General features: G+C 39.0%; 1 protein-coding gene across 3 annotated transcripts in view; it reads left to right on the top strand.

Moving 5' to 3' along the window:
* C21H1orf159 (chromosome 21 C1orf159 homolog) overlaps positions 1-23177 on the top strand; it is a 28886-nt gene extending 5709 nt beyond the window's left edge. The window contains exons 1-10 of one of the 3 annotated variants that reach the window (XM_050909460.1): positions 3492-3513; positions 4810-4926; positions 9307-9397; positions 10892-10967; positions 12942-13046; positions 13971-14036; positions 15400-15534; positions 17689-17714; positions 18050-18080; positions 20403-23177. In XM_050909460.1, the coding sequence (XP_050765417.1) occupies positions 9326-9397; positions 10892-10967; positions 12942-13046; positions 13971-14036; positions 15400-15534; positions 17689-17714; positions 18050-18080; positions 20403-20500 (609 nt within the window). In that variant the 5' untranslated portion in view covers positions 3492-3513; positions 4810-4926; positions 9307-9325 and the 3' untranslated portion in view covers positions 20501-23177. Of the gene's footprint in view, positions 1-3491; positions 3514-4809; positions 4927-9306; positions 9398-10891; positions 10968-12941; positions 13047-13970; positions 14037-15399; positions 15535-17688; positions 17715-18049; positions 18081-20402 lie in introns of those variants that run through there. The other 2 variants (XM_050909461.1, XM_050909462.1) reach the window with 2 other exon arrangements.
* Positions 23178-23398: the final 221 nt, after the last annotated feature.

Below are 23398 nucleotides of genomic sequence, written 5' to 3'. Positions count from 1 at the left end.
AGCTGTTGCATAGAACAGAAATCTCTCTGAAGAAAATCGCTGCCTGAATAACTGCGCACTGTATTTTCTGCTTTGTTTCAGAGCTGCTATGTAACATGCAAAGTGAGAGTGTTTTCACTTTGTCTCTTAGGGGAAATCTTGGTAACTGCCTCAACCAATTGTTAAAAGCCACAAATCAGGAAGTCTGAATGACAGAACACTTTAGGGGCAGTTGTGTGCAGAACAAGACAAGTCAGGAAGCTGAGTACAGAAATCTAATTAATATAACCACTGCAAAAGCAAGGCTAGGCTTAAACTTGCAAGATGCTGAAGTACCTCCTAAACGTAGCAGAAACAGTGCGGTTTCCTCCCAGCTATACAAACTTCTGGAGATGCCTACATATGACACAGAGATACTGGAAATACCCTACAGAGAAAATGGATAATATGATCTAAAAGGGTATTTTTTTTTCCTTTCTCACAGCCTGACAATAGAGTTGGTAGATTAGATCTTTCTGTTAAGCAACATGCAATAATAGTTGTTTTGTTTATTTTGAAGCAATTTGTAATTCTCTGTCTACTAAAGGAATGTTAATTTTGACACCTTTTCTGCCAAGCACTCAAACCCATATGCAACAGTTAAAACCACTGAAAAGTTATGTCTGCCAACATCACTTTGAAGAGATGTCTGGACATGTTGTGTGAGAAAAGTTTAATAAACAGAGCTGAATGGAAAAATTCAATATAGTAAGAATTATTTTTAAAGCACTATTGAGGTATAGTAGATATATTTTGAAAAGATTTTATTAATCATGTATCTGGTTGTAGTTAATTGTCATAGTAGTTTGCACTTTTTCACACAATGAAACTTTCCATAATCTCCCATTTTTCCCCCACCTTCAGACTGGAAAGGTCACTGCAAAAAAAGCTGTTTGAACTGTATGTCCCGTTGATTTACTCACTCTTTTGTTCTGGTAAAATATGTGCTCGTGAGCAGCAACCTAGTTTTGAAGGACTGCACTTTAGTTTTAGTGCTGCAGTGGCAATACAATGGGACCAGCCAGAAAGACAGATATTTAGTGTATTCATTTGTTTTGCCAGCATCTACAATTCTTTTCCAGAAATTTGATTTCACAGCAGTGCTGCCCTCTGAGTTATGGGGGGAAAAAAAACAAAAACCAAAACACCCCACCAAAAAACTTAGCTATGCCTGTCCATGTGCAGAACTTCTTTCTGCCTCATAAATTAAGATGTTTGTTAACCCTAAATTCAAACCTCACAATTTCTACCTTTCCTTCTTCTATCTATAAACTCGAAAGTAGCATATCTTGTCCTGCACAGGCATGTTGTAGAGAAAGATACTGAGTTTTACAGTGTAACCATAGGTACCGAGTTTTACAGTGTAACTATGGTTATGGAGAAATGTAATAAGTTTGGGAGTCAACTAAACTATTCATAGGATTTAAACCACAGCCTCTTACATGCATTGAATGTTAGGCAAGAAAAATTCCAATCACACTGTCACACTATGCATTCAGCCAAGTGTCCTATTTTGTGAAATGCTGATAGAAGGCTTGGGTGGGAAGGGATCACAAAAAGCTTACGAAGCTGCAGAACAAATTTCAAGTGACACATTTACAAAGTAATGCAAACCACAACACACAGCTAAGAAAAGAAGGCGAGAAACGTTTTTCCTGGCTATGAAGTCATTGTAAGTTTTATAGCTAGTGAACAGAATAAAAGGCAGAAGGTTTAATCTTTGAAGAGATAAGGATGAATTTGATATTGAGATGAAGTAGTACTTTTAAGTCAAAATACTTTGTCATAATATAATTTTATGTGGTTTTGCATCCAGTAACTCACTGAATCCAAAGGTATTTGAGAATCGTTTTAACTGCTGTTAATGTGCAAATTATGCATCTCAAAGTTCTGAGTAACTGCAAATGAAATCAATGATAACAATTTGTTTGAATTTTCAGCACTTGAGCTAGTCTGCATATTTATCAGAATCTGAATTCTGTGTATCATTGGGTGCTACACACAAAGAACAGAAAGCAAATAAGTCTGTCCACCCACTTTCCCCATTTTCATCTCTCTTTAGCAAAGCGTACTGAATTATACCATATATCCACACTTTGTGGGAGAAACTCTAGGACTGCTGTACCAAAAGTTCAGTGAAAGCTTTTTCCTGCTGACTTCTTCAGTCTTGAGAATAAGTAGTGCAGTTAAGTCTTTCTCTGAGATTCTAGGTTCTACTCTGAAACATTGCACCTACTTTGGAAAAAAAAAAAATAATCACAGTAAATTGCAGTTCTTCTGAGGAAATCTGTAAAGAGCTGCATTTAGTTTTCATCTGCACAGTTATATAAATATTCAGTAAAACTGAACATGAATTTTCTTGGTAAATATTTTTATTCTTTGTCACACTTAATTAGGCAGTTTCTTCCTTACTGAAAAAAATTTCCCTATATGGTCCAGGAGAGAGCAACTTTCAAATAATTTAAATATTTCAAAAACTTTTATTTTAAAAAAGCATACTAGAGAATTGGTATCTTTACCCAAATGATGTTTGGCATTGCCCATAATATTTGTATTTTAAATGTTACAAAACGCACTGCCATCTCAAACTTGGAGCAAATTAATCCTGCTCTTTAAGAGCTAGGTAACTTGTTGCGTGAAGGTGTAGATTTCAGATCAGAAGTGCAGCTTTTATCTTGCCTCCCGTTTGAAGTCTTAGTTTTGCCAGGAAGGGATCCTGCCCTTTCTGCCACATTTCAGCAGTAGTTAATTGGGCTGAGACGTGATGGTATCGGAGTATGCGTAGGCGAGCAGCTCTTTGGTGGGCGTCATCGTGTTGGACATGAGCGTTGCCCCGTGTTTCTCAAGGCTTCCTTTCTCTGAAATCCTGGTGCTTGTCAGGAGGCTGCTGTCAGGCAGTACCAAAGGGCTTGTGTAACTTGTAAAGGCTTGGGAGGAGTTCAGAGGCGCCGTAACCTCCTTGTGTCCCCTATCCCGACACTTCTTTAATGAAATATTTAATCCTTTCATCATGCTATCCCCCACTTGACAGAAGACCCGAGGCACGGGTGAATAGGCCTTCGCCTCCCGCCTGCCTACCTGCGGCTGGGTTCTCCCTCCCGGGGCGTCTGCGTCGCCAAGCAACGCCTAAAATGGCCGCGCCCGCGCCAGGCACACCGGGAGTCGCAGTGCCGGGGCCTGTCTCCGGACGCGGGACTCCCTTTCCCAGGAGGCACCGCGCGCAGGAGAGCGGCGCCGGCGAAGACGCTGCGGGGAAAGGCTGAGGGAGGGGATTTACCTGCGGGGAGGAGGGCACAGGTAGGGCGCGGCGCGGAGGCTGCTGGGACTTGTAGTTCCGAGCGAACGGGCCCGTTCGGGGAACCTGAGTGTCGGCCGGCGGGGGGGGGGAACTACAACTCCCAGGGCGCCGTGGGAAGGAGCGGGCAGGGCGCCGCCTGAGGGCGGGGGGTACGAAAGGGAACCTGCCGCCGGTGCTGCCGGAGGTTGCTTCCTCAGGTAAGGAGGCGGCGGGGGAGGGCGGCCAGGCCCCTCAGGCGGCGGAGGGGTGCGGGACGGCGGGCGGGAAGGAGGGCGGAGAGCCGCAGGGAGGGCGGAGAGCCCCCGGGCGTTGCCCCATTGTTCGGGGCGTGGGAGGCGCCGCCGGGCAGGTGAGGCGAGGCGGTGAGGGCGCCGCTGCAGCCTTCGGCGCGGCCGCAGGCGGTAGCGGGCCCCGCCAGCGCCGCCGGGCGGGGGAGCGGTCTGCCAGCCGCGGCCCGGGGCTCCCCCCCACCCCCCCACCGGTGTCCCGCTGCCGGTGGAGGCGGCGGAGTGGGGAGGGGTGTTGGGGCCGGCCCCCGAGCGGCGTCCTGGGGGTGGGCAGCGGCGGCAGAAGTGTACTGAGCGGCGGCAGCGCAGAGCGGGCGGGGAGGGCGCGTTCCCGCGGGAAAAGCCCCCCGACCCTCTCGGCGGGCCCGGGGCGGGCGAGGGAGCAGCGGCAGTGGTTTGCCATGTAGGGTAAAGCTGGGGAAGAGTCGCCCCTCGTTCCTCCTTCTTGCCCAGCTTTTTCAAGGCTGCTTGGTTCCTGGTAGGTTTTACGTTGAAGTGCGGTGTTCTCAAGACGCATTTGGAAACGAATCATCTCTTTCTCATGGTCCAATACAACTTTGGATACTTTTTTTCCTAATAAACTAACTCAGTTTACTACAGTTTTTGGCAGTCTGAGACTTTTTAGGGTTGTGGGTGTTCGGCGTTTTTTTGGTTTTGTTTTTCTTTTTTTTTCTGGATAAATTTCAAGCCAATATGTACCTCTATAACACAGATTTTTGTTGCACTGTTTAGGGGGGGAAAAAAAAGCCCTAAACAGGCCATGCATATGTTCAGTTTCCAAAGCATCTTTCCCTGTAGTGTATAGCTATACTACTGGCAACCAAATTGCACTAGTATTCATTTCTGCTCAGTTTTTAAGCTTGCAGTGACTGTTGTAACAGCAGAATGTGTTACTGCCAAATTTCTGTTGACTGAACAACAGTAAAGGTTGGTGTTAATTAGTATTTGCTCTAGGCACATTCCAGGTATGTAACTTGTGAAGCAAAGCCTACCTTAAGGTAGATATCTTCATTGTCTTGAACAGAAGGTGTGTATTTTTAATTGTTGGTTGCTGGCCTATTACAAAATCATTTTGATGTAAGAGTAGGGATAGTAGTTCTCTTCATGGATGCATGTTAAAAAAGCTGGAAAAACAAGTCCTCCTTCAGCTTTAATTTATAAAAGATTGTTCTAAGCACAACCCATATCTGTTCTTTTGCCGTGCAGGTTTATTGTGAAACAGTTGCAGTGTCAATGAGAAGTTAGCAGTAAACCACATACCACAAGCGTTCAGTGTTATCTGAGGAAGATGCAGTGTTCTAGTGCATACCTCTGAAGGAGCTGGTAAGTGAGAGTTGAGGCCTTTGCAAGTCTGTCGTTTGTGAGACTGCATTTTGACTTTTCTGGTATCAGTGTTTTATCATGAGTAATTCAAGGTCACATCAGAATTGAGAAGCCTTTGGCAGCGGAATGAGTGTGATCTAGTTTCAAACTCCGATCTGCTGAGTGAATTATAAAACCACCTGAAATTCAGGCAATGTTTCTTTTTACTGCCATCTTTTTCCATGTACCTGATAAAATTACCTTGCTCAAAAAAATGCTCCAACAACACTTTAAGCGAGAAAGATACTGATAATAGAACAGAAATAATAGATACACAGCTATATGTATAGAAAATGTAGACATAGAGATGAATTAAAGAACACTTGCTTCCAGGAGTGGGAGGAAAAAGTCTTCTAGTGCTTAGTGTTCATGAATTGTTTGCGTTCTTTTTTAAAAGCAACAAGAGGAAGAATTCCCTTAGTGAATCTTGATGTGTTTAGCTTATGTGTATTGTGGCACTTGAGATCCAAGTTGACAATGATTTGAGATTTGTTTCAAATGTGGAACTCTGGTGTGAAATACTTGTTTTAATTAAAATGTCTGTGTTCTCAAAACTGTGTTGGCATCTCAAGCATAAATACTTTCTAATTTGGGCTACAGTTTGTGCGTGACATTATCTTTTTTTTCTGCAATCCAAAGAGAAAATGCTGCCAAACATGAAACGTGTTCTATGAGCTTGTAAATTGTTTTGCTGTGGGTGTCTGATCCTGATCAAATACACGTACTTAATTTAAAAACTAAAACTTCAGCTACCTCATTCAGAGGCATGGTTAGTATTCATGTATACTGAATGTCTTGGAGGCTCTAGGGCTTTTTCCTTTCTAAAGTTAAAATTATGGTGTAAAATACTGTTCAGGTTGGCAATAGAATGGTTATGATTGACTTGTGGCTGGAAAGCAGTAAAATGAGTTGTGTTACTTCCGTGGTTTTGTACGGGGAGACCAATTAACAGTACAAATCCCTGCTTGAAGTTGCTGTCTTGTTTGGAAGTTCTGGACTTGATTTATTCTTTGACTTACAAGTCACAAGCTCTTTCCAACCTTGCTGAGGTGTGGCACAACCAGACTTTAGGAACACATATATATGTTTTTCATATTATTACATATAAAGACTATGGATGCTTAAGTCTGATATCTTTCATGGGCATTACCCTAAAAAAAAGTAGATATCTAGTGTTACCTTCATGGTTTGAACTTCTGCCTCATTCAGACAGATGTTATTTATATATTATGTTAATAGACTTCTAATTTTTACTGGCCAATAGCGAATCCAGCAGGATGTGAAGAAGTGGTTCTGGGACCTGGAGTAAAATGTAAATTGAGTAAACATAACATACGTCTCATACGTTTGAAAGCTTTAAAGCAGCTTGTTCATCTCTGCTTTCCTTTTCCTGCAGTTAAAACTGGTTCAAACAAAAAACAACCAAACAACAACAAATATATATATAAAAAGTTTAGATATTGTCTCTCTCTCACAGAAATAAAAAATACTGGCCAATGATTTGAGGGAAATAGATCTCGTGTCCTATTTCTACTGGAACAGCTGCAGGGCAGATGTTCTAGTTTGTTAGAATCACTAGTGGCTGTGAACAAATATCTGCCCATAAACGCAACAGTATTGTTGATTAGTATCTTGATTTATTTCAGGAATGGAAATAACAACCAATATTGATCTTATGCTGTATAGCTATTTGCATTCACAAAGAGGAGGATTGGGCACTTAGAAGTGGATAGTTTCACGAACGTTTTCTTGTTTAGTATGACTTGTTCCTGAAAATAAGTATTTTTCTAGATAACAAGAATATACTTGTTTAAACAAATGCCGTTTTCATCTGCCTTTTCTTAGTATTTACAGCTATTATAATAATCGGGTATTGACAAAAATCTGTGCATAGCATCCAAAAAAAATGAAGAATTTATCAGCAAATGTCTTTACCAACTCTAACTATTTTCCCCAGAGGAAGTCTTTCTCAGCCAAGAAGCAATATCTCATTTCTGAAGATAGATTGTAGAAAACTGATAGGTAATAAGGCAAACAATATGTATGTATTTGTTTAAAATACATCCATCCATATACACATCCTGAGGATTGTTTTAACATTAGACTCTGCTGGACTGCCGTGAAAAACCCTGAAGTTATGTTACGCAACTTTTACTGCAATAGAAAGGCACAAAAAGAAAAAAACCTGTTTTTAAAAGGTTAAATGCGCAAATTAAAGTTACACCCAATGTGATCTAAACCAGAATTATTCATAGCATTTATGTAAGTACTCTTATACTGTCATATACAAGTGGAAAGCTCTCTGTCAAACTAGGTAAGTGTAAGGCCTACATCAATCATTTACTGACTTGTAAGTAGCTTCTGTTCTGCTCAAATATGCTGAAGAAGAAACTGTGTTCTTGGCTTTTGGGGATATGTACTGCACTCTAGAAAGGTTGTCTCATCTTCTGAGATGACTTCACCTTTTTGTTAAAACAGGTGTTTGCATTTGAGGTATCTTGTCACCTCAGGTATTGTTGAAAAATAACATTAAAGCTTTTTAATCAGCAATTTATAAGCTTAGCTGTAGATTAGAAATGTATCTTTCCATCCTTGTGTAAAATTCCCAAAGCTAAATTTTCCCTGCTGTTTTTGGCAGTGCCATCACTTCCCAGCAGTTCTGTAAACTTCCATAATCTATCTTAATTTTCACTCCAGGATGTGGTGGTGGTACCATTCCTGAAGCTAACTAGCTCTTAGTATCTCATTCTGGAGAATCTCTGTGTACAAAGGCTCCTTGCTGCGTCCATTCCTTGGTTCCTGTAATCTGCATTGCTAATGGCAAGGCTAATTGGGCGCTGTCTCAGCCTTTGTCAGCTAGCATCGCATGCATAGTGCACTTATATTGACTGTGTGCTTTTCATTTTAGTATAGGTGTCATTTTATTTACGTGTACGTAAATGTGAACTGATGAAATCATGGATGCTGCAGCTTGACGCTGACAGACTTGACATCCGTTGTTGTGCTTAAACTGGAAGGTATCATGACAGTGCAAGCTTTTCCTGCTCTGCCCAATCCTCACTAACTGTAGAAATTAGTTGTAGCAGTAAGACTGGAGTTTGGTTTTCAGGATTTTCAGTCCTTGATCTTGGAGCTTTCAGCTGATAGCAGGGGATAATAGTAAGTTTTCCCACTAAGCTGAACTAATCTTATTTTGAAGTTGAGGCAACAGGCTATGTGTAAGTGATTTAAAATACTGAGTGGAAATTAATCATAGGAACTGCGCAATGATTTTGTTCTTTAGAAAAAAAACTTGCCAAGGGTCATGATACATATTTTGTGGTAATTTAAAACTCATCCACTGGATTTTTATTTAACAAAAATAGTAATAAATTTCAGTTTGTGAAATAAGTCTCTAAAGGACTTTTCCCCTACAGTTGAAGGCTTTCTTTCAGACACTTTCCTCTTATTAAGCTCTGGTTAGAGGGCCTTGTCTGTCCCCATGTTTTATTTATAATATGAAAGACTATGTTTTCCCAAAGCTACCAGGCTGCAGGTACAGCAGTTCTGAGAACTGGATGTGGCTTCCAACATTATATTGACTAGAGAATAGGCAGATATTATAATATTGACATAGGGAGTATCTGAACAATGCAGATCAAGCATGACGTAGCGCCTTTTAGTTTATCCAAACAATTTAACGTAAGAAATGTGGACTTTCTTTAGGTTATGTGTGGAGTTATATAGCAAAAGCAGAGGGGGGGAAAAAGCAAGGCTTGTGGCAAACTGACCACAATATTCTGTTCCACATTGAGAAGGTCTGTTCTCAGGCAATTGAGAAATACTACTTATTAACAGACTTCATTAATGCTTCATGACTGTGCTGTCATGGGAGAAATTAATTGCAGTATTGCCTTTTCAAAGTGGCGTGTGCTCTCTGTCCTGATACAAATCCATCACAGTTCAATGCTGCAGCCAGAGGAGCCTGTAACTGTGGGGAGGCTTATCAGCGGTGGTGCCAGGCAGTAACCGTTCTATTGCAATCACATTGATTTTTAGATTCTGGGTGTGGAATAGTCTCTGCATGGCCCAGTTTGGAGCAGACTGATAAGACTCCTTGTTTCTTAGCAACCACAGTCTGCCATAGCCAGAAACCTGCCCCTCTGCAGCTGGAGGGAAAATTCTGAGTGTCTCAAATTTGTACCTTGAACCAAGGTAAGTCATTCCCCCCGGCATGTTTAATTTAAAGGCCTTTGCATTCAAATAAAAGGAATGTGTTGGCAAAGGTGCCTTAACAAAGGGAAAGCATAACTTCTCTGTCATTAATAAGACATTCTAATTTCTTTCCCTGTTCTTATTTAGACCTGTGTCTTTCCTGGGCATGGAGGTGCCATATGTGCTTCTCTTAACTAGACTTATAGCAGAAGTTGCCAGCAAATCTACTGAAAGTTCGGTAGGTACTTCATGTTTTTTGTCATGCTAGGCGCTATAAAAACAGAAGGATCAGATTATTTTCCTCTCACGCTGCAGTTTATAGAAGGCTAATTCAACAGAAATGACCTATACTGCTAGCAGTCATTAACTGAAACTTTTACAGTGGGTCAATTTGCTGTGATGGCTGATTGCCTATTAAAGCATTGAGTTCTTCCTAGTCATGTGCTTGTAGGCTAGCAGGGATGCAACTGATAACACCTCACACCATGTGGAAAAAGCACCCTGATGATCAAAAAAACACTCTTCAAGCTGCTTGGCAGTTTAACTACAAACAATCCAAAGCTCTGAAGCAAACACTGCTTCAAGTCACAGAAAAAGGTCAGAGTATAAAATTCTGCTTGCAGGAGAGTTCAACCAACAGAACTTTTTAAGAAACTGGTCTTAAGCATGTTATCTATAGATCTTCTGGTTCTTTACTGTAGTCTGCCTCCCCATGATGCACTGACAGTATGAAGTCAGCCTACTAATTTCAGTTTTGACAGTCCCAACAATTTCTCCTGATAGCCTTGATTTTTGTCACCCCTGGATTTGATGGGTTCTGCTGATAAGCAGAATAATACTGGCTGTTACATGTTAGGTATATTTAAGTTACTTCTATGACTGAATATAGATCAGGTCTTGTTACTTTTGGCCAAGAATACTTCATCCCTTTTTAAGACTGATTTGACTTGATATATTCTTTAGGGGAATGTACCTGTAAAACTTTAAAAGGCATGGGAGTTTTGTGGCTTATTTTTCTCGTACAGATTCAGAGAGTGGATATGCCCAAGTCTATATGGGATGTTACTAATATCTATCAAAAGAACCACAGAGTTTCTAACAACCATTTATCTCTAAGCTTATGTCACAGCTTGTTGTAATTTGTAAATAATTTTGAAACTGGCTTTTATATAAACAAACAAAAAAAATAGACTACATGCCTTCAGGATATGTGAAGTTATTCTTTTATATTAAACGTTGAAGGAAGAAGCTTTCATAGTTCTGCTGGATTGCTCTGCCGAATGTAGATGTTATCATCGCTTGCAATATGGGCATTCAGTGAAAACTGGGTTTTGCCAGTCATTTTGCCAATAGTATTTCTGAGCAAATCTGTTAGGGCATTTGTGTGGTGCTGTGGGAAGGCTAACTCCCCCTCTGAACTGCGCTTCACTGAAGAATTTAGCAAGTATATTTCTAAAGCAGTTTTTTGAGGCTTTGTCCAATGTCAACAGTACAGTGTGCATTTGTTCTCAAAGTGTTAGTTTGGGTAGCAGCTGCCAGGTCAAAATCAGCTTGATGGTGCATCTAACTTGTTCTCTCCTTGTAAGGTTGTTTAATGCAAAAAGAAAAAGTTACAGCAAGTTTTAACTGCAGTTATTCTTTATTCCTCTACGGTCTCTGTAGGTTTTTTTTTGTTGAAGCATTTTAGTAGACTTAAGAACTGTGTGAAATGTAACGTAATTTCTTTTCTTAGGTTTCAGAAACAGAATGCTGTGTGGATATGTTGGATTCAAACAGTTCCTGTCCAGTAACCAACCAGTGCAGCCCAGGTATAGTGTGTCATTGTTTAATACAATTCCAGATTGTTTTTGACAGTTAACACCAAAATACAGTGCCTGATTAATTGAGGAGTGAAAACAAAATAATTAGTGCATGTAGATATTGAAGTCTTTCTTCCTCTTCATACACAAGGTAATGCTTCTTATGACTCACAAATGTTGTTTGTGCATGGTAAGGAGAATAGACAGCTATTAATAAGATTATTCTTTATCTTTTTTATTTAGTGTGCAGTTGGATTATGTAAGAGCTATTGTAAATGCTTAAAAGCCCATATAATGAGCATAAAAAGCAAAAATGCTGTAATGCGTATCTAAGGGAGCATTAAGAATAATTTCAGTATTGTCTTGTTAGCACAGAATGCCTTTCTTCCTTGTGCCATATATGTAGAATTGTTTTCTTCTAAATGGAGTTAAAAACTTTTGTCACTCTCCAGCAGTAGCAAAAGGGTGGTCTTTTTTTTTAATGCCATTTTATTTAAAATCAGAGAGTAAAAGTGGGAAAATGGCTTCAGAGCCCACAGAAACAAGAGAATTAGTGACTTAAAAATTGGGGTCCACTTCTGGGTTCAGTCATTTCCATGTGACGGTTGCTAAAGCATTTTAAGCCTATCTATTTTCACTGCTTCGTTAGCTTCTCTAACTGTTGCTTCATTTAATGCATTCATTTCTGCTTCTAAATGATCTTAGATATGGTATAAACAATTGTCTCCAAGTTATGGGATTGTGTTTTCTTAAATCTTATTGTAAACTGATAATCTACCAATATCTTTGGTGTCACATAAGTACTTTGATGCTTCCTTCCTATTACTGTAGAAAGTCTTTGCCCTTACATTGGGTCTGTTTGTGTTTAGATTAAATGTCAGATGTAATTTATTACTGTGGGCATCAAATGTGCTGCTTCTCTCTAAGGAAAACGTAGCAGCAGAGCTGTTTTCAAATCAGCACTTTACTAATGGTTTGCTTTATGGGATAATTGATACTAGTTTGGCTCAAGGCTCTATAGAACTGGATTTTAGCCAGCACAGTAAGTTTTTTTTCCTTTAAATGTAGACTGTAATATGATCTAGTAGGAATATCCTTCTAATCTTCATGTCTCAAGTCTAAGCCTCAAGTGAAACCACCACAGCTTTATTGTATTAAATGAAGTTGTTATTGAAGATGTGCCCTAACTTTTTTTTTTTCCTTAACAAAGACATACAGTATGTGCATTTAAACATAAATTGAGAGATTTGAGCATCAAAGACATAGGCCAAGATGAAAGTTTAATCAGTTTCCAGCCTGCATGGTAGGGTGACTGATAAAAAACACTCGCCATCTGTCACAGAATAGTTTAAACAGGCTTGGGTTCTTCTTAAAGTGAAACAAATAGTACAATACTTGAGAGGACTGAGGCATGGGAAAAAGACTTTATTATGGCAGTATTCGTATTTTTAGCTTGCCATGCTTCAAGTGATTGACTATAGGGACGCCAGCATCTTTTTTCATCCAAGTACACTCTTTCTGTTTCTTAGCGTCTTTGTCCCTGCCTACTTCTATTTTCAATACTATATAGTAAAATGGCATTAAATTTTGTTTCAACAGTGTATGACCTCTGAAAATAAATGGTAAAATTCTGCTTCTTTTTTAGTATTGTTGAGGGTAGTTACAGGTTGTTAGACACTTCCCATTTTTCTCAAAACTAAAACACGTGAAGCAGTGAATGGAGCTATGTTGAAATTGCCTTCTGGGAGTTGTTTGCTTGTAATTCTTTCTCCTTTTTGCCCCTTGAAAGGTTATATCTTTTCTGGAATAAACACTTTGAAATGGAACCTGTTAACTTGTGTAATGTAATAGGAAGCAGGAGGTGTTTGTAACCAGTAGACCAAACGGAATTTCTGTTGCCTCTACCTCTTTCTGAAGACTAGGAAATATTGCCAGTGTTGCGTTTGTTGTTTTCAAACCTTTGTACATCTTATTCTTATGCAGGTTGTTACAGACGATGGAATGAGGATGGTAGTAGCAGCTGCATTAAATGCAAAAATGAAACCCTTCCTGTTTCATCTGTTTACAATCTCACTGAATGCAGAAATAGTGAGTCATTTACCATCCCTTTCTTTTGATGGATGTCTTTTGGTACTGAGATCTCTTCTTGCGTGCGTGGTCCAGCAAAGACTGTTCAAGGCGGCATCAAATGTTGCAGATTTTTTTTTTTTCCCCTCCCTTGTAAAACTTCAGCCTTTTCCAAAGTCCTAATATAACTTTGAGCTTTTGAACATGCAACAAAACCTATGGAAACTTTGAAATTTAGTTTGCAGAAACTGTGCAGTGCTGTAGAACCATTCCATAGTCTTGGGGCGGGGGGGGGGGGGGGGGAATCAAAATCTTGTTATGTATTAGAATACTTAATCTGCAAAGCCAAATGCAACATTAAAAAAAAAAAAAATCATTCTGCCCAATGTAAGTTCTTAAAATAAAAAGAAAAGTCCTAAACATCAAAATGATTAAACTTACAGGGTAGGACCTGTATCAGACATATGGTGAACACTGAATTTTGTGGCTGCTTTAATCTCTGCTGTAAGAAAAAGGCATTTACTGTGGGTGTTTGCTAGGGACTTCTCCAGAGCACAAAATAGCTCAAACTGTACTTGAGTGCTTTGAAAAATCTATATTAAGAAGGCTAGATTCATTTTGTTTGATTTGTGCTTTGTTTGAGAGGTGAGAACCATTCAATTCCTTGTAAATGTTTTTAATGAAAGAGATCAGAAACTTGATCTAAGTTTCTGGGAATGCACTAGTGAATTATTTTCTTTTTAGACAAATTATGATGATGCTTGTTTGCTTCCTTTTTTTTAAATTCTCGAAAGTGATACAAAGAATGAATTTTTCATGGGAGAAATCAGGATTCTTACTTTTCAGTAATTATTTGAAATTGTGTATAATAGCCTTTTATGAAGATTTTCAACAAATCTGTAGTTTTTGTCAGATTTTACTTTAAAAAATTCTTTTTGATTACAGCTGGTATCAGAGGAATGAATTTCCAAATGAATATAAGCACCGTAACTCCTTTCATACAGAACATAGGTGAGTAAATGGAAATAGCTATTGAGTGCGGGCTTTGATTATCCACTGCGTACCAGCCCCTTCATGACAGGGCATTTGAAACAAGTTGTAAAATATGTTTTTCTGTAGCATAGGTTTTATTCTAAATGTAGTAGCCATTTTTACTTTTTCTGGCTTGTTCTCAACAAGAATCTTTTATAAGTGTTAGAGTTGAATTTTGGGGTAACTGTATTTTACTGAATGGTTCTTTCATCTTGTCCTAGTGATCTTGAAGTGATTTTCTGGTACAGGTTGAGCTGGTTATTTATGAAACCTCATAACTTGAGTTTTGAACCTTATGCTGCAAGAGTTTTGGGGGCGAGGCAACATGTTACGCATCTGTTACATCTTGGTTAGCCTTTCCATAAGTTGATTTTTATCACTGCTGACCAGTCATTTCTGTTTAATCTCCTAAAAATACTTGTTCGACACTGGTAACAATAATACAAATTGAGAATATTGAGATAGCAACATTGCACACTTCAGCAGGAGATAGGATGCCAAATAAAGTGATTTAGTGTTACAGGCTGAATGCTTATCATCAGTGCTCTTAAAAAGGAAAGCTGAACAGCCATGTCAAACTTGGGTGATGCTGATCCCTTTCTAACATTTGTCTTGTCATGTGTGTATACTTGACCTGAAGTATTTAGTGCTCTTCAGAATGTGGACTTCTCAAGCAGAGCTTGTCAGATAGATCTGTTGTCCTAGTTTGTGTGCAACAAGATCATGAACAACTTTTGTTTCTTAAAATACATGCTCTTTGGCATCATAATCTTAAATAAATAAAACAGCAGAATAAATATGCAGGGCATTTTTTGAGGCAGGGAAAGCAGAATAGAGGTGAGGGAGGGCACCTTTTGCTAATGTCTGCCTCCTTGGGATGGTTTCTATGTGGAAAACATAGTGCTGGGTGTACTGTACCAGTCATATGTTGTCTGTTGGCAAGTTCTGTCTTTAGGAGATTTCATTTAAGGAATAAAAGAACAATATAAACGTTGAGTGCCTCCCAGCACTGGTTTTGAAAGTTATATAAAAGCAACAGAACGATGGATTAAAAATTTGTGCCTATCTTCAGGAAAGTAGAGACTAAAGCTTTCCTGACATTTGGCAGGTGGGGTTGGGGAAGTTGTTCATATAACGAAATGAGTATTGAAAGATCTTTGCAAATGTTTCAGTGAGGTCTGTCTGTATATTAAAAAAAAAAAACACTATTTTTTTTTCTCCTATGAATATCAGGAGGTTGGTCTGCATCTTTTGTTTAACCCTTCTATGAGAAGAGATTTCTAGTGAATAATAGTCCTTTTTTTTCTCTCTCTCCCCCTTTTTTTATATTTTTTTTGTACAGGGGGCCCAGAAGTGGCAGCCTCTCTCATCTTAGGGACATTTTTCATCAGTTTATTCCTGATTCTGTCTGTTGCTTCTTTCTTCTACCTCAAACGTGCCAATAAACTTCCTAATGTTTTCTACAGAAGAAACAAAGGTAAAATACCTCTGATTGTCTATTTAATCTCTAAAGCTTTGGCCTTTGCTCAGTTTCTTAATTTAAAACCTTTTAAATTTCTTCACGTCAGTGTTCTAACTTAATGTAGCTACTGCTATCTCTTTTGATCATCCAAAGCAATGCAAACTAACGAAAAATTTTCTCCTGCTATGTGTTTACAGTATCATGTTTTCATGGCAGTACAGAGGATGTCTATTCTCACTCCAAGTGTGCTTAGGTGCATATTACACAGTATCTCTCACTAACCCAGCTATTGTTTTTTGTAGCTTTCAAAGATTTGCCAGAGTACAATACTTGATGTTAGTTGTCACTGAATATTAGATATCTGATTTCAAAAAAAAAAAGAAAAAAAATCAATCAGTGCTTTTTGCACAGAGAGCATTTTTATAGAACTTAATAATACTTGTTTATTTCAGTACACAAAATGCCAGACATTTATAAAGCCTTACAAAAAGCAGTTGTTGTTTATTCTTGGTTTAGAGAGAAGGGAACTGTAATACTAAAGGGCAGTGTACTTCCCATGGATATGTCAGCAGCAGGAGAAAGGGAATGGAATTTGAAGTTCCTCATTGCACTACTCATTCAACTGTGTTTGCCCTCTAAATTCAGGATTTACTGGGGCTTGGAAGAGCTAACTGCCTGATTTTTTTTATTTTTTTTTTTTAAGCAAACACCCCTTAGCTTTTCTTCTTATAATGAAATTTATTCTTTATTTCTGCCATTCCTGTTACTGAGAAATGAAGCCATGTAACTAAAATGCAGTGACCTGACTTCAAGCCAAGGCAATTCCAGAAAAGCTAGGGAAAGAACACCTGGGATGTGCTTAGCCATAGGGCACCAAGACTTTATGTAGACATCTCGCTCTTTCAGATGTTTCAGTTTCTGTGAAGTTGTTTTATGTGTCCACATTTTACTGAAATTGGTCTTCAATTTCCGGGAGGTGGTGAGCAAAATAAGTGGAAGGTGATGTCTCCATTTTGCCCAGTGTTTTGCATGAAACTGAGGCTGATCTATGACTCTGTCTTGCCCCTTCTATGCAGACACTTTGAGTGATTCCCATGACAAACTCTAGCACAGCATTTGCTGTGTTAGAGCTCCTTCTGTTGAAAGCAAGCTGTTTACTGGTTAGGTCTGCTAACAAATAGGCCTCCTGTTATTTTCATTCATGTCTTACAGGATCAAGCTCAAGCTAGACTATCACAATAGAAATAAGCTTAAAAAGAGAAAAAGAAGGGGGTGGGTGGAGCAATACAATTCCATTGTTTGGCTAAGAATGTTGTAGCTAGTCATAGTAACTTAATGGAACATCACATTTCCAGTCTCTGTGGTATCATTTCATGTAAAAGTATACAACAGTAGCTGCCTAAGGTCTAAATTGATCAGTGCCACAGGACCTACTAGTATCGTAATCACAAGTGTCATATTGAAACCTCTAGGTTGCTTTTGCATGTGTCTTCAATTAAATTTAGTTAGTACAAGATTCTCCTTCAGTTTTTAAGTGGGTCAAGAGGTGTTGTGCTATGACATTTCTAAGCTGGCAGGACACCAGACCTCTGTTGAGGCTTTAGTGATACTGGTCTGACTTCCACATTTTGTACTGATAGTTTACTCTGGTCCAGCAGGCTAAAGCATTGATGTCCTCCTTTGAAGGAGAAGCATTAGAAACATTTCTCTGGCTTATTATCATGTTAGCTTTCATTCTGTCTGGATGATGATTATCATGTGGCCAATAAAGGCAGCAACCTCTTGTATAAAAGGGTTGCATCTTTCACTGCTCAATTGTTTTCTATTTGTACTGCCTTTTTCTGGTAGTTGGCTCAAAGTGCCATTTTTCCTATTGAAGCTTCTTCATATTATAGAGATACTGCTGTGGCTACCTTCTTTCAAAGCAAAATAAGTCATTCTTGGAGACCTTTGCAACCCTTTATCTCTAATCTTGAAAAGAGTCCTACAGGCAATGTGTTCTACTAATGGGATTTCTGAATGTTCTGATCTGTTTTGGTAGTCTTTGTGACAAAACTATTTTTTTAACAATAGAACTATTCTGTTGCATGCATGTATTTTTAGAAAACTAGCAGTTCTAGCCTTCTAGATTAATGATGGTTAGTCTCTCTCTTTCTCTCTCTCTTTTAGCATCTGTTCTCCAGCCTAGTGAAACAGTAAGTAAATTCTGTCCTTCCAATAGGAACAAGCAAGCATAAACCATCAAGTAAACAATAACTTAAAGTTTTAACAGTTCATTAGGGAGCTACTTAATCTGATGTATGAGAGACTGAAATAAAAATAAAAGATGTTTTGGGGTTCTTTATCCAAACTGGAAAAAAAGGTGAAATACGAATACTGACCGTATGGATTCTATTGAGTTACTTTCTCCAGGAAAGACTATGCACACAGTAAATATTATTGGAACCCTAAAATGTTCCTGTATTTTTTAATGAAAGACTGTGAAGACAAAAGGTGCTTTGTTTGACATGATCATTCTTCTGTTATGCAGGCATCCATGATACCTCCCCCAGCTTCTTCAGGTGAGGAACTGTTCTCTGGGGCATGCTGCTACAAATATTTTACCTGTTGGCTTCCCTTTTATGTATCTCGTTATTGAAAAGCAGGCAAACTATCTCAAAGTGGGTATGCTAAGAACACACAGCAAGTTAAAACAATTACCTGTAAAGCCTGGTATAGAACTGTGGAATCTGTTGAGGGGACAGAAATCCAATGAAATCTGTCTAGTAGACCTTTTTGATAGGATTTATTGCTTTAATTAATGTAGGCATACAGTATTGATAGAGTACTTTACGTTAAAATAGATCTTTGACAGCTCCTAAAATAGATCTTCGACTTCTCTATCCTAATAGAGAAGTCTTACAAGTAGATGCAATATTTTTTCATAAGTGCTCAAAAATAAATTATTCAGTCTGGGACCTATTTTCAGGATTGGAATCTTCTTGACAGTGCCAGGTTGGCTCATTTTCAGGCTTGCTGATTTGAAGCTCATCAGCTTCTTGAAACAACAGACTGTTTGGAATATACTGTTTTGTGTGTATGTGGTGTGTGGGGTGTTTGTAGGTTGGCTCTTTTTGGCAAGGTGGGTTTTTAATACGTGTGAAACTTAGGCAGAAATTTATTTCTTGGGGAAGATTTCATCTAATCAGCTTGTCTCAATTATCCTCCCCGATTTTTCATAATTTCAACCTATAAATATTACTAAGAAGTTTGTACTCTAATCCACTGTTTTAGACCAGATCTGGGTAACCCAAGAGCAAAAACTTGCTTTTTGGTGGGCCTCTAAATTTGTGCTACTTCTAGGAAATAGTACATGCTGTTCTTGTATCATTAATAAGCCAGTGAGAGCCTAATAAAGCATGAAATATCTAAATATGACTCTCCCAAAATAGATATTTAAACGGGTGTCACGGTTAACCCCAGCCAGCAACTAAGCACCACGCAGCCGCTTCCCCCTCCCCGCTCCCAGTGGGGTGGGGAGGAGGAAAAAAAAAAGTTAAACTCGTGGGTTCAGATAAGAACAGTTTAATAACTACAGTAAAATAAAATACACTACTAACTAATAATAATATAATAATTGTAATGAAAAGGAATAATTAAAAAACCAACAAAAAAAAACCCACCCAAGAAAAGACAAGTGATGCACAATGCAGTTGCTCACCACCCGCTGACCGATGCCCGAGCCACGATCCGCCCCTCCTGGCCAACCCCCCCCATTTATATACTGGGCATGACGTTCCATGGTATGGAATACCCCTTTGGCTAGTTCGGGTCAGCTGCCTCAGCTCTGCTCCCTCCCAGCTCCTTGCACACCTGCTTGCTGGCAGAGCATGGGAAACTGAAAAGTCCTTGGCTTAGGATAAGCGCTACTTAGCAACAACTAAAACATCAGTGTGTTATCAACATTATTCTCACACTAAATCCAAAACACAGCACTGTACCAGCTCCTAAGAAGAGAGTTAACTCTGTCCCAGCTGAAACCAGGACAACGGATTGGATTACACCTAATCAAATCAAGGCATTCTTTTAAGTGTCTCTGACCATATAACAACGTTCAAAAAGAAGCAGGTAGTAAAGGATATATTTTGCAAATGATAGAAAATTTTATATCTATACATGAAATTAATTTAGAGTGGCTAGGAAAGTGGATTTATTTGGCCAGGGTAATAGAGGAAAATATCTTGGCTCTGTGCTTGATCCATGTACTTTCAGGACAATGACAGAACTTGCGGTGACTCAAAAGTGAGACAGACCAAATCTTATAAAAACTTAAGAAATAATGGCCTTGTAAGCTCAGCAAAAATTCTGGTCTCACTTCTTGCATAGGCCTTTTTAATCAAGATGGTATAATTAAAATTTATTTTTTATTAATGCAGTCTTTAACTTTTAAACATTTTTTTAGATGTGTTCCAAACTTGGTCTGGGTCTGGCTGTTAAAGTGACAGCCAGTGCTGCTTCTGAAAAGTCTTAGTTTCCTTACCTTAATTTATACGCCTGTTTAAAAAGAAAGTACAGCTGTGAGGGTTTTTGTTAGGGCTGAAAATGGAAAGCTACATGTACTGTAAACACTTACAAATAATGGAAATGCAGTTTGTAATGAGCACCTTATTTAGTAGGCCATTAGAAGCTTGTTTAAAAATTTTATTTGTGGACTTTTGCTATATCAGCTCTATGTAGGGTTTTTTGTGTTTTGGTTTGGTGGTTGTTTTTTTTTTTTTTTTTTTAAGGTCCAGAATGACTTTGGTCACTCAGGAATTGTTGGATGGCATGTGGTGTTATGAATTAATGATAAAGGCATGCTTATACAGCAGGTGCTAATGATGTTTCTGTACCCACCATTTCAGTTCGGAAGCCACGATATGTCAGACGAGAACGGTCACTAGTGACGTCTGCATCTGCTGCTATGATCTCTTCTTCCGAAACCAGGGTCAGCAATGTTTAGCCTTCATTCTTGACTGAGGACTTTATAAGTGTACACAGTGTCGAAGAAACTTTTTCTGAATCCACTGAAGTGCCAGGAAAACATCGCAAGCAGCTGACCTAAATGGAAGCCAAATTACTGTGTCAAAGGGTTTGTGCCAAATGTTAACAGAGAAATGAACTAATGCAAAGACACTGATGGCAGGCTACATCCAGTTTGGTGAACTGCTTTGGTGATCTTGAAATGCACTATTCCAGCTCTGTGGTTTCATGTGTCTCCTGCAGATGCTGTGTTTAAAATCTTTAAAGAATCTGCCTTTCTTTGGTACACTTTGTTTTGGCAAGTTTTTCCTGTGTTGTGATGTGTTCTGTGTCCCCAGAGCTGAATGTCTCAGTGCTGCAGGCCAACACAAAATACTGGGATTACTCAAGGATGTGGACTTGTTTGAAGGACCCACTTGTAAATGCTAACACTAAGTGCCACTGCTTTAACGTTGTAGGACAATATAACAATATTTAACATGCAGTATCCTTTTGAAGCAAAAAATGATGCCTCCTGGAGCATCCTCTTCAGCCTATGACATAGCTGACCCTGGTTTTTAACTGTGACTATAGACCCACTATCCAGATACTGTTGTTCTTGGTGCTTTTGAAGGCCGTGGTCAGTATGGGTCCAATCCCAAGTGTGGGAATTTGTTGGGAAGCTTTTCCAATTGGCTTCATCTCAGTCCTTGGATAAAGAGCTATTTGCTATGGCTTTGTAACTGATAGGTTGCTATGTCTGTCCTGCGAAGACTGTCTCCGCTAGCTTCCTTCCCTTAACACAGCAGTTGAAGGGAAACCAAAATTCCTGCAGGGTAGTTGTGCATGTTGGACGCGTCAGTGAGTATTGAGATGAACTGGAGAGGTCAGGTGAATTTCTGCCAATGCAATAAGGGGTTTCTTTGGTCAAGCCCTTGATTAACATGCCTGACATCTGCAGGCCAGCACCTTATGACAGACCTCAACAAGTATTTCCGTGTTGAAAGTGCCAGCCTAAATAGCCCCCGCTCTCAGATGCTTGTTCTTGCCCATCTTGTGCCAGCTGTGTGGCTGAGTAGTCACTTGATCAAGAAATTAAAATAGCTGTAAAAAAATTATTTTTTTTTTTTTTTTGGCTAGGTTATCCTTCACCATTTTTTTTTCCTGGCATGGTTGACTGTTGCCATGTGAACACCTATACCGGCATAATGGACACAGTGGTATGGGCATAAGAGTGGGTGACTGGGAAATAAGTGAAAAACCTGAGGTTGCTAAATTGGTTGAAGTGTCACTGTCACCATATGTGAAATTATAACTATGCAGCTTGTGCATTCCCACCTGCCTGTGTTGCTATTGCCTGTTCTGGTTTAGCTGGCACTCCGTTATGGGTCTATGCTCCTAAAATAAATTACTTGGAAGCTCTTCATCAGCGTCCACTGGCATGAACATAAACTGGAACAGTTGGTTCCCTTTTTCAGGAAAATGTGAACATAACTGTCTTGAGCTGACATGACACCCATATGGAGAGTCCAAATCTTGTGATCCAAATTCCCTTTTCTCTGTGGTTAAAAGCTTATTCAAAGCTAAAAGATGAGAACTGGGATGAGAGGAGATAAATATATCGTATTGAATAGACCTGGTTTTATGTAAGTTTCCGTGCAGTTGTATTTACTTTTATCTATCTCCTTACAAGGTCATGAGATCTCTTGCAGCATCCAAACAAGCTAGGGCAAAGACTGGGGATAAAGAACAAACCATGAAGAGGCCCCCATGCCAAAAAAAAGCCTGAATTGCTGTATGCAGAAACTTAAGATTGTCTTTCTATAGCAATGATAAATAAAATTTTTGTTCTACTGGACAAAACTAAAGACAGCAGACAATGCCATTTTGAGACCTTTCACCTTTCAATGTGAAATGTGCTTTATGGTTCGTATGTTCCAAGTTCAGGAGGTGGCAGTTTTGTTTCTGTCATTTTGATGTCTTTCTATCTTTGTGCTGTTGCGATTTTCCACAGGTAGAAATTATGTCTAGAGGTCATAGGTGTTTCCTGAACTTACTTGCTGAATATTTTCTTAACCACTAAGGAAAAGGAGTAACTATGCAAATAATGCCAAGAAACTGCACCTTTGAAAGCAGGGAGTTTCTGCTTGCGAATCTGTCAGTGATAGTGCATTCTTGTGTTGCTTAGTTGCTAATATATTCTTTCTACACATAAATTATTGAAGGATCATTCATGTCATTGTATTGTCTGAACCCTATCTTAGCCTCAAGTGCATATTGTAACTTAGTTTAATGTCAAGCGTCTAGTGCTCTAACTTCTGTGCAGTCAAGTTTTTCTCAATGATAACATCTCTCTTCCCCTTCCCATACTCTTCCCCCTCCAGCAAACTCTTTTAAATGCAGCAGATATTTTTACTATTTTTTTGCGTTTCAGGAACTGTTCAGCTTTTGTTATTGCTGTGTGACACAGTGGACTCCTGGTCTAAACAGTTTCTCATTTGTTTGCACTGTCAAATTAAATATATAATGTGGTGTTTTGTTTCCATCTCCCTTCAAAATAATAATACATACCTATATATATTTTTAAAAATTGGCTTTAATAAACCCTGATATTTAATGTATTTGTATATTTTTAAATTGTGCCAAAATAAACATTTGAGCTTTTTTTTTTTAATGACTGTGGAGGTCATTCATGTGTTTCCTTTTCAAGCACAGAATGAAGAGAGCAAAATTAGCACCTGAAGTAGATCATTGTTTCAGCTCATATGGCATGTAACCTCCACCAGAACTGAAGTTTAAAAAAAAAAAAAAAAAGTCTGCTGAATGATCCTGCCCACTTCTACAGTAGGATAGCCAGGCTGTTCTTCTGCAGACTATATCTTCACACCTTATAACCATA

Source organism: Gymnogyps californianus, chromosome 21 (assembly GCF_018139145.2).
Source record: "Gymnogyps californianus isolate 813 chromosome 21, ASM1813914v2, whole genome shotgun sequence".
In the NCBI taxonomy this organism is placed as follows: domain Eukaryota; kingdom Metazoa; phylum Chordata; class Aves; order Accipitriformes; family Cathartidae; genus Gymnogyps; species Gymnogyps californianus.
Note: the sequence above shows the minus strand (reverse complement) of the source record. Positions and strands in the feature narration are given on the sequence as shown.